The 11,786-nt window shown below is 37.7% G+C and overlaps 1 protein-coding gene across 4 annotated transcripts in view; it reads right to left on the bottom strand.

Annotated features, from left to right (window-relative positions):
• Nucleotides 1-801: 801 nt before the first annotated feature.
• The window catches only part of PARN (poly(A)-specific ribonuclease), a 45,628-nt gene continuing 34,643 nt past the window's right edge, over nt 802-11,786 (bottom strand). For 2 of the 4 annotated variants that reach the window (XM_017808923.1, XM_017808926.1), the window contains 3 exons: nt 9,730-9,919; nt 4,036-4,229; nt 2,827-2,976 (listed from right to left, as the gene is read on the bottom strand). In XM_017808923.1, the coding sequence (XP_017664412.1) occupies nt 2,924-2,976; nt 4,036-4,229; nt 9,730-9,919 (437 nt within the window). In that variant the 3' untranslated portion in view covers nt 2,827-2,923. Of the gene's footprint in view, nt 1,969-2,034; nt 2,977-4,035; nt 4,230-9,729; nt 9,920-11,786 lie in introns of those variants that run through there. The other 2 variants (XM_017808924.1, XM_017808925.1) reach the window with 2 other exon arrangements.

Raw genomic sequence — 11,786 nt, 5'->3', positions numbered from 1 at the left:
CAGCTCTGTCCCCTCAGAGCCTGCGGTGGCCCACGCTGGGCACTGCCCGCCACAGCAAAGCCCCTGAGCGGCTGCTGAAGAAAATGTTCCACAGCGCGACTTGACCGCAAGGTAATGTTTTTTAAAGGCTGCTTTACACCATCGGGAGGCACGAGCAGGAACGCTGAGGGCGGTGAAGCCCCCGGCCCCTCACGGCTCGCAGGGACGGGAGGAGGGGACGGGCGGTGCCGCCATCGCCCGGCCCTGAGGGGAGCGGGGCGGGGCAGCACCGGAGGGCGAGAGGCGCTGGGACAAAGCCCTGAGGGAGACGGTGGGATTCCTGGGGTGTCCTGGAGTTCTATTCGATGGTCCTTGTGGGTCCAGCTCAGGATATTCTGCGATTCAATGACCTCTGGAGTCAGAAACAGCACACAAACCGCCAGGGAGCAGGAACCCAGGAATCCCCAGAGCCATCACAACCAGCGATGACAGCTCTGCTTTTCAGAAACAAATTCTAGGCACATATTTTAAACACACATTATGAAACAAATGTGGATCTAATTTAAGAAGCTACATTCTTTCCCTTCTAGAATTAATGATTTCACTTCAAGCGCAGGGAAGAGAACCAAACCCCACAAAATAAGGAGGTTTGATGTGGTATCAGTGGGGCCAGTCCCTGCTTAGGACACCACCTCTGACACACGGACACTTATCAACCCAAACTTAGTATTAAAAATAGCATAGCCCCGCAGCCAGCACATTTTAGTAGCTTACCCAGGTGCTCACTGGTAAAAATCAAGCACACGTAAGGACTAGGAAAGGGAAAAGCACTATTTTCTTCAGAGGATTTAATTACAGATAGAGATAAGTAACATCCAGCTCCGCAAAATGACAATTGAGGAGGGGAGGAGAGTAGAAGTAGTGGGTATATCTATTAACTTTTGTAGTTTACAGAAGTATGTACACTGTCTGATTTGAAGAAACAAGTTTTTAAGGGATTGTAATACAATTAAGACTTGTATTTTCCCTGCAGGTATCTAAGTGTTGCTTTTCAAGAACAAAGAAGATCCTAACAGCCTTGGGGTGAAGACTCCACGTGGATTCTCTGTGACAACGTGGGCCTCTATCTCTTGAGCAGAGACTCCCTTGCCTCTTGACCTGTACTTCTGACAATCCCTTTAAATGCTTTTGTATCCTTTTGTCATCATGGCTCTAAGCTCCATTCCAAATCATGTGATGCCAGTTCTTTTGGATATATAGTTAATAACACCCTCCAACATTTGCACAGAACACCATATAAATGACCTGAATCATCCCCATGAGGACCTTATACAACTTCTATTAAGTGTTGCATATATTATGAGAGCTAAATTTGCAATTGGTTTGGATACTCAAGATGAAAGTGATTTAAGTATTTAGTCCTAAGGTCATGAGTCTTGGGGAAGAAAAGTCTCTGGATCCTTGAGAGCACAAGAGTTCAGTTACTAATTTTCCCTTGCATCACTAATAGAGTCTTCTTTCCCACATTTTAGTGTGAGAATGTGATGATACGGCTGCTATTAAAAAACCAAATTAATTATACTACTTCTGGGAGTATTCCAAGGTTAGAAATATAACATCTCACATTTAACATCTTTAAATTATTTTTCCCTTTGCAATGCAAGTTCACAGTAATTTAAAACCCCATGAATTTTGGCATAGCTTTAAACAGGTTACTGCATTGTTTAAATGACAGTGGCTCCCACTCTAATGTAAATATAATCTCACGAAGCCTTCTTGATATTCCACTCTCCACAGCAATGGTTTTCATTGTTTGATAATTTGTAGAACTCTCTTCTTTTGTTTTCATGTCTTCAAGGGAAACACACAGCAATTTAAGACTTGTGACATTAAGCTTGCTTTTCTTGGTTACATTTCACAAATATCTTGAAAGTAGTCCATGGATCAAGAGGGTCTGCTAATCACAGGCTGTCAAAAAATTGTTATATTCTGAAGAAGAAAATAAAAAGATTTCACTAAAAACATTTCAGAAGCTAATAAATAAAAACAAACGAGTTCCTAAGAAAATGTCTTTAATTTTCATTTTATGGAAATACATACTTTGTTCTTATTTCCATGATACAAAAAAGTTAAATATCAAACATTTTCTGAAATCTATCAATGCAGGTCCTTTTTTAAACAAATAAAGGGCTGGTGCAGTTAGCAGGTTTATCACAAAAAACATTTTTACAAAAGCCCCACAAGCTGGGGAAGAAGAAGGAGGGAAGAAACAAACCAGAATTTAAAGGCGAAAACAGCAACAGATGTGAAAACAAAGAAAAATTACCTCCCACCAGGAAATTAATGTTTGAGAAACTTTTAAGTTACAGTTTTTTGAAAGGGTAAGGTATGTGTAAAGCTGGCATTTAGATGAATACCATCTGCACAGGGGGTGGGGGCAGAGAACAGAAATTCAAAAGATATTTCCAGATAAAGTAAGTGGTAGAAAGCAATATGTGAAACTGCAGTTCTACCTGTTTCCAGAATGCTGACAGCAAACTGACACTGCCTGAAAAACCAGCTAAATATGAGGAGACTCGTGGTAACTCCCCCCCAGCACAGGAGACAGCCTAGCATGAAATCATGGAGTGCCAGTTGGTTTTGGACAGTTCAGAGCCAGCATGCCAAAGGAGGTGACCAAAATACATTTAGTCTTGCTTCTTAAGTCTAACATTGGTTACGACAGCAAGGATTTCACATGATCAACAACGAGTCATATACTGGTTAATATACACACAAGCAAAACTGACAGTGATTGTTCAATAAACAGTTTAAAATAATTAAACTGATTTTCAGGACACAGACTGCTTTGTTAACATCACTTTATTTAAATAAAGTATGGCTTCCAAGAGGTGTATTCTCTCAACTGCTTTCAATTAATTCCACTTGTTAAGGCAGTTGTTTCCTACCATGTTTCAGGGACTTCAAAAATTCCAGTGGAACTAGTGGTGAAGCTTCCTAAAAGACAGTCATAGGACAAAAATTAAATCAAGAATTTTTTTGTTCTTTCAGAGCACATTAAGACATATTTTCTCCAGCAGAGTGAGGTTCTAGATACATTACTGGCAAGTCAATATTGACAAAGAGAAACCAAGAGAGTGTTTATGAACAGACACTTAAAAAAAAAGGGGGTTGGGGGGAATGAAGGTTAATATCAGGTTTCTTATCCAAACAGTAAATACTACATTTTTAATCCAAGTAATTAAGTAATTTTGGTTTTGCAATAACTGGGATGATAAAGTTAAATAATACTATTTTCTCATGTGTACTTGTAGTTATTTTTGTTCAAGGCAGTTAAGACAGTGAAGAATATTTCCAGCCCAAATTAATTGGAGAATAAAGACAAATCACACTAATACTGATAATGCATATTTCCATAATGCCAAATCCAGAGCCTGAATTTTATACTTGGAATTACAGTAGACACTCCTGTCATTTTGCATATGCTTACATGGCCCAACTGCCCTCCTAAATTGCAAGAAGAAAGCAATTTCCAAGCACAGCTTTTGAATCAGCTACGAAAGATTTTACTCTGCCAAATCAGGAGAAAGGATGCTTGGTATACAATACCACTTTCTGGATAAAAGTTGCTAATGCAGATATATAAATGAAGTTTTATCTATGAATATTTGAATATATTTCAATACAGGGAGTGCTCTAGATGACTAATAACACTGAGTAATCTTGAATAGAAAGTCACATTAAAAAAATATTAAGAATAGCTAAAAAAATACTCAAAGAGTTTTACCTTAAGAAAGAAAGTAAGCAAGTAATAATCAACTACATTCTGCTTCATTTGGTTGGTCTTGGGTGGGGTTTTGGTTGTTTGTGGGTTCTCTGGTTTTGTTTTGGTTTTGTTGTTTGTTTTTCCCAATTTTTGTATAATGCAAAATTCATCACTTTGTAATGGAGTAACTCACTGTTACAAGCAAAGACATTGAAGAGAACAACTTCGGTTCTGTTCAGGCCCAGGGCACTTTCAAACAGAACAAAAACGTGTACCAACACTGCACTTACCTGCTGGAACTTGATCTGTCTTGATCTTTTTCAATTTTTTGGCTCTCTTCTTACCATCTGGAAGGGCCTCTGCACAGGAGTCTGTCTGATCACATTCTGGACCTTGGCCCTCTCCCTCTTCCATGTCATCAGAACCAGTTTCTTCCTCAATAGGACTCATGCTTCTCTTGCCCACTGTGCTGGTACCTGTAAAACTGGCACACAGAAGAGAGATGATTATGAATGAGTCAAGGATTACTATTACATAGGTAGTAGTTGGTGTACATCTATTAAATGCTTATGAAGGTAGCAGAATAAACTGTAGTAAGTGGTGTACCATGAAGTGACATTATCTAGCAGACCTGCCTTAATTATAAAATTCCATATATTGGCTATCTAATCCAATCTTATGGAGATCAAGGTATTCATTCTTTGTACTATAGATGTCTAAGGCTTGGCTGCTGTTCTGATGAGATCACTCAACTGAAATGTAATTAAAGCTATTCTCTATCCCTGCTTAGTTTTAACTTTAATTCTCGTGGTTAAAGCACTGTCAATAGACACCCAGTTATACACAACTGAGCCTCAAACACACATCTCCGTACTGAAGGATTCCACATGTTCACTTCATCCTCTCTCTTGGAACTACAGAGGGTTTTAAAAGCATTTCTATTACATAAAGGCAGAGAAAACCATCAAGCTCCATATAATAAACTTTAAATCTGACTTTAAAGTGAAAAGTCCTATTATCCATGGGGCTGGTAAAATAAAAAGCACAAAAAATCACACACTCATTTCATTAGTAGTATCTACTAAAGCCTGACTAACAGGGTATGAAGATGAACTCAGAGCTCCACTTCATCCAGCACACACTGAAATAACACTGTGTAGGTTTGTGTTCCACTGCAATGCTATTGTTAAGATCCCTTCAAAGACAAATGACAATATTAAAATCAAATTAGCATGAGTACAAGAAAGAATGCAGTAGCAAAGGGGCTAAATTAAAAAAACAATTCCCACTACGAACTTCTAGATATGTGAACACCAGCTATTTAAATGTCTAATTTAATCCTCTTTTAGAACTACCAATTAAAAAAAAAGGTAGTTTTAGACTTAATGAACCTTTAGTTTTCCATTAAGAACCACACAACACGGCTGTATGCATCTAAGCCATGTTCCATTCTGTGACTGAAATATTAATAGTGTTATAAAACAAAGCTTTACAAGGTATTGTTTTCTTTTTAATCAATACCAGGGAATTATGGTGTTTCAATAAGGTTTCACCTAAAGGAAGGACTTCTAAATTCGGCAGTACAGTTTTGGCTTTGAAATGGAATTTTTTCAGCTGAACATTTTGCAATTTAAAACAGACTCTTTCTGGGATGTCCAAAGGCAATAAACAAACATGAAACATATGATTACGTCTCATGCTCTTACTTCCACTTTAGGAGCACAAACACCATTCACTTTGATGAATAGTTGGCTTTTCCTCCAAACATTCACACACAGAAGGCGTTCTTGCATGATTTCTTACAAATCATCATTTGCAGTCACACCACAACTACCATCAATAAAAAGATGGAAGCCAAAAAGCTGGATAGAACTGTTTATCCCACATACACAACTCAATATGGCAAAACAGGCAAAAACTGGGCTTGAAAGAAAAAAAAATACCTAGTGAAGAAAGAGCATTTAGGGAATTAAAAACTACTATGTTTTTTTAAAAATTGTTTAGAAAAGCTTGTAAGAATTCTACTTTTGAGAAAGACATTCTGAAAAACACATAAGGAAGAAAAACTCAAGAGCCATAAATTATGATCCCAGGATCACTGCAGGAAGAAGCTCCCTTTATGAATGGTCTTATGGTTGAATTTAATTTTTTTTCAGCTTAAGGTTCTTGTGAAGTTATCGTGAATAAAGAGAAACAAGTTCTTCCCTTTCAGTGCACATTTATCTGTGTACCAAAGTACAAAATAAAAATTAATTTAGGCCTTACATTCCTCCTGCAGATACTTTAGGGGGGGGGGAAAAACCCACCAGAAAAGTGGCAGCACAAAATACAAAATAAACATAATTTTATAATCAAGAACTGTTGACATCTTACTTTCTCCCAACATATTAATTTTATTTTACATTCCTGCATTGATTGTATGGCTAAGGGTTGATTTTTTTGTGTGTGTTATTCTTCTTTAACCGAAAATAAGATTCAAGATTACAGCAATATTATTTATGAACTTAGAAGCAAATTAATATGGCTGCATATCCGGGTTAGAGAACAGCTTGGGGCAAAGTTCAGTTTTCCAATAATACCCGTTATTCTGGATGTGTCCACATGTCTGTCTCAATTTCCTTAGTCTGCTGAGAAACAACTAAACAAAGTTTAGTTGTTTAGACTCAAACACACTAATACATATTGTTGTCCAATTCGGATCAACTTCCTTTATTATTTATCCAAACTCTGGATACCTGAACCATTTAAAGACAGAGATTTCCACCATCCATAAACTACACAACACTTAGGTTTCAAAACACGCATGTACAACAGCTATCCAAGCAATAATTTGCTTTTTTTTTAAAGAATACATTTAAAGAGGTTCTGAAATTTCTTTTGCATATTGAAATGGAGCTTGTTCTCATTTTAAAAATAAAATCACTACCCAAGTTGTGGGTTTTTTGGGGGGGTGGGGGTGCTGAGAAACCACCAAAAAAAAAAGGCCCACCACAACAAAATCCTATTATACATTGCCAGTTGGCAGATTTAGTTAGTGAACAGTACAGCTTTCCCATCAGCCAGGGATAACGGGAAGTGGGGTCCCAAGACTCTTCACCAACAGTTGCCACTCATCCTTCTTCCCCAAGCTCTCCCTTCTGCTGCTTTCAGTGCCAGCCCATGGGCAAACCTGGTGAGGATGAATGGCACTGCAGGAGGGTGGGAGAAACAGGAAACCTGCATTTGGTTCTTGATTCCTCTCTGTTGATTTCTAACCAAAAAGACTTTGAGTTGAATTGCAGCAGTATGAGTAGCACCACGAGCACTGACCACAGTGTGGTCAATCAACAGGATGAGGAGGTCCTGCACTGCCAGAAAGGGCACAGACTCCACCTGATTAAACTGGCCATGGACTTTGTAATGTCATTTCAAATACGAAATATCAGCAATCCAAATAGTGCTCTGATAATTAATTTGAAAGAATCAGCAGGTGGAGGGGGGACAAGAGGTGGGAAAACAATTCTGATGATGCAGCATTTAACATTTTCCATTTTGGGAAAGCACTTTTGAGTTTTAAAAGAAACACTTCATCACAACAGAACATTTTGAATTGGTCTGGATATATGCAGACCTTCAACTTCAAATAAATTTCATTTAAACAAAAACATAAACCTTGTGTTCTCCTGAGACAAAGTTCCTTACAAGAAATACCCAACAGCTCCATTACTGAATGAAAAAGTAGCCAGGACACATCGTCGTCGTGGAGGGGAACAGCTACTCTGCAGCTGTGCTCCTTGGCAGAACTGATTCAGCAAGCTTATTAAATAATAAATAAATAAAGGATGTAGTAACATGAAGCTATTAAAAGAGATCAGCTGCTGGATACATCACAGCACTGAGTGTTCAGCTAGATAGGACTTACACTAATCTGGACAAATATACACACATATAAATGCACATATATATATATTTGTCCTGGTTGTTTATATAAATATTATGCTATAGTTATTATATTTTATATTAAAATGGTTATATATAATATATAAAAATATTATTATTTTATATACCTTTGTCTGAAAACAAAAAGAAAATGTTCCTCTTGAGTGAAATGAAAGACCACATGGTTTGCAGTTCCATATTATATCTAACCAGATCACACTTCAGGGGAAGCATTTACAAAAGATTAGTTGACAAAAGAATACAATCTAACTAGTAACAAATAAAAATAAAATTCATGTCAAAAGACCTGCATGAAAGGGAATTTGGGACAGAACAAAATCACTTTATTAACTGAGTAAGAAGAGAACAAAAATTCATGAAACATCAATTATAAAAGAAGGTCTGTCAACAAAATAATGCCTTCTATCCAAGGCTATCTAAGTGTTGACCATCTAAAACCAAAAAGCTGCTTCTTGTGGAATTTGACAACACTAGATAGAAAAAAATATATTAAAACCTGCCAAGATTAAGTGCTTAGGCAAACAACTCATTGGGGTATGTAAAACTTCAAAGGAAAGAATCCACTGAAAATTTTATTCAGCCATTTTCCAAATTATACATATGTGGCAATTCTCAAACTTATTTACAAGACAACAGCAAATCAGCTTTCTGCATTTACTATTTTCCATAAGCTGTCACCCTCACTATCTGCCTAGAACCTGTGATACCAACCTAATGACAGACCTAAACCTGAGCCCCAGGCAAGCTGCTGCCAGGACAATCTGTAGAGCTCCCATCTCTCCACAGCACACACTCCCAAGTTTCACTGAGTACAACAGTTCCATTAAACTAACTTCATTTGATATGGATTTTATCACCGGGTTCCTCCATATGGTTTTTTGAATCAGACACGTCTATAACACATTTAGAATTCCCACCATGACAAAAGCCATGAATATCTGACAGCTGGCCAAAATACACACCTGCAAAATCACAGGGTTATGTCAGTGGCAAGAACAGAACAAGTTGAGCATATTTGTTACATGACAGACAACATTTACAGGAAGATATAATGAGCTAGAACTTGTCATAGCATTCCCAAGAAAGATACAGCAAAAGGGACAGCATTGGTTTTGTGACCATTATATTTGGGTTGTCTAACCACAGGGTGGGGAAGGAGAGAGAATTCCCCCCCCAAAAAACCAAACCAAAACACCACCTTAGAGAAATGTAGCTTGTACATTCCACTTAAACTTATTTTCATATATTTTCATATAGAATTGATAGAAAGAATGGCAATAACTTGATAGGTTAATTATACAATTATATTAACACTAAAAGACCCTTCTCACACACAGCTACACAGATGACTGAGAAAGAAGCTGCCTGTTACCCTCATACCCAAACCTGTCATTAAGACGAGGGTAAAAATGGAACAAGAAAGACATACAGCAACAGACTGCGCCAGAATCAAAAGCAGCATGTCCTGACTTAATTTTGTCCTTCAATAATGAACTAAAACCCTGTTCAAGTTTCATACCAAAAGCTTAAAGCCAGGTAAGTAACATCATTTGCCATCCTGTTCCTGAAGCATAAGGACAACTTCATCAGGACTGCTCCAGAAGGTAATTCATGCCCTTCTTTGCTGCACTATTATCACCATGGAAAGTCATCCAAAAACCAGCGTGGCCTTCAAAAGGTTATAAGATGACAGTTAAATATCAGAAGATACAAACCATTCAAAAGTATCAAATGAATAGAGAAAATAAACTTTTTAATTTGGTTATAAGGAATGATGCTGCTACATGGAGCTCAGAAGCTGTGATTTGACCTGTCCCCAAGATCCCAGAACTTAAAAATCTGTCTAATCACACTGGTGATGAAATTCTCTCTGCTCTTTCACTTCTCATCTTGCGACAGGTGATGTACCACTATTGATTTATGTGCAAAGAAATAAATGCAGGAAAAAACCCTCATTTATTAGTTAAGAACTACCTGAAAATTGCCAGACTTCTAACAAAAATGCAATAAAAATATTAGAGTTGGCAAAGCAGAAGTCACCTCACCTGTTAACACAGTAGTAGCGACTCTGGGAGATGTAGGGTGTGCACTGAGTTTTTAACCGTTTCCTCTCCATCTCCTTCCAACTGTCTTCTGTGCATTTTCTCTTTGTCTGTTTGTCTTCATGTTTGTTCTCAACATATTCTGCATATGTCTGGATCCTATAACTTTCAGCATACCTGCTGGTGTTTACAGCTGTGGAGAAGAAGAGTGATGTTACATAGAGAACACTGAAATGTCAGCACGTCCTCCCCTGAAATAACTGATTTTGAAAAGCAGGACACTGCGAGTTGTTTGTTCTGTTCATGTAAACCATTTCTAGTTCCATTGTTAGCAATTAAAACAAAAAAAACAAAACCAACCCCAAATGCTACACTCTCCAAAAGTCTCAGTGTCTGAATTAGATGCTCAGAACTCTTTTGAGGGTCAGACTTCATGCAAAAAGAGTTAAATCTACTTAAGATGCTTCTTTTAAATTAGAAACGATCAATTCTTCAGTCGTAACCCTCTTCCAGATTGCTTGTTGGCAAGAAAAGATTTCCTGGATTTTTTCCCTTTTAGTCTCATTACTTAACCCAGCAGGTTTATTTTGCAAGTCTGCCAGGAAAAGACGACATTTGCAAAGCCTTTGCCAAAACTCTGTTTGATTGCTGTGAAACATAAGCTTATTTGAGCTGCATTTTTGGTTGCACAAGATATCCATGGAAGAAGCACTTAACTAATATCCAGCTGTTCCAAACTTGTATCTTTCTAATGTTTGGTCTCAATTTAACTAAAAAACACTGCCAGTTCAAGGTAGAAGGATTTCTGTCAATGCAAAATTAGAATCGCTTTAAAAATAAAGGAAAAAAAAAAACTTTCACTGCCTCCACTCAGCAACAATTTAACAACATTCCTTCAAGTCCCAGCATCTTCACAGCTCTCAGCCTTCAGCGAGCGAGCCAAGCTCTGGCCTGATGCCATCACTGTAACAGATGAATCAGCAAATTAAACTGACTGTCAACTGGTGTCTTCTGCTGTTTCCAGCCTAACTCTCTGAAAGAAAGTATTGTAAACCAACCAGTAAACCAGTTTAAATATAAACCAAAACCAAACCAGCAAACCCCAGATTGTTTTTCACATAATCGGGCCGCACATTTTAAAAATACCATAATTGTAGTGGAGACAAAATCCTGATTTTATTATGTACTTCCAATTTTTGTGCAGCCATTTCAGATGCAGAGCCAACTTTCTTTTCCAGCTGAAGTGTTGTTATCCCCAGTACAGGTATTCTGTGCCACCTCTGGTCCAGGGACTAGAAATGGCAAGCTCCAACACTGCATTTCAGAAAAGCTGAGGAATATGGGTGGATGGATGGATTTGGTTTTCCTCCTCTTTCAGGACAGATCATCTATTCTGTATATTTGCTATGTTACAGTGAAATGAATAACCTATAATATGTGCCATGGCATAGAGATGCTGCTGCTGCAAAGTCTTTGTAATGCACATAAAACTGGGCCAAGAGTGTTGTATATTTAATTTTAATACCAAACATAAATAGCAGCAGTTCTGATTAACAGCTCCTGAGACTGGTGCACTAACCAAGAGGAGTCAGGCAAACCCCCCCCTTAGATTTGTTTTGAAGTGTGAAGTTACAGGATCTGTTTGCAGGAATTAGGAGCATATTTATTGCCCGTGGAGTTATGGTGCAGGCACCATGAATGAATTACTAAGGCTCACTGGAGTTTGCTGCATGCCAGCCCACATTCCTCGGGGTAACATTTGTTTAGTTAAACTCAAGTATGTTTTTACTTGCTAAAATCAAGCCCAGCGTTACCATGGATCATCTGTTACACAGTCATTTGTTAAAACACAATAACCATTTCACATTATTTGTTTTGCTACAAACTACGAACCAAAGTTACGGGTCTGCCACTTAATTCCCTGATATACTCAGCCCTTTTTTAAGGAAAAAAAATATATATGCAGGCTAAAAATAATTTTAAAATAAATTGATGGGCATACAAAGAAAATTTTAATCTGAGAAAAAAATATATAGTAAGAAAAGGTTAGCAGCCTTTTT

This window comes from Lepidothrix coronata, unplaced genomic scaffold, assembly GCF_001604755.1.
Source record: "Lepidothrix coronata isolate B3197 unplaced genomic scaffold, Lepidothrix_coronata-1.0 Scaffold24, whole genome shotgun sequence".
Taxonomy (NCBI): domain Eukaryota; kingdom Metazoa; phylum Chordata; class Aves; order Passeriformes; family Pipridae; genus Lepidothrix; species Lepidothrix coronata.
Note: the sequence above shows the minus strand (reverse complement) of the source record. Positions and strands in the feature narration are given on the sequence as shown.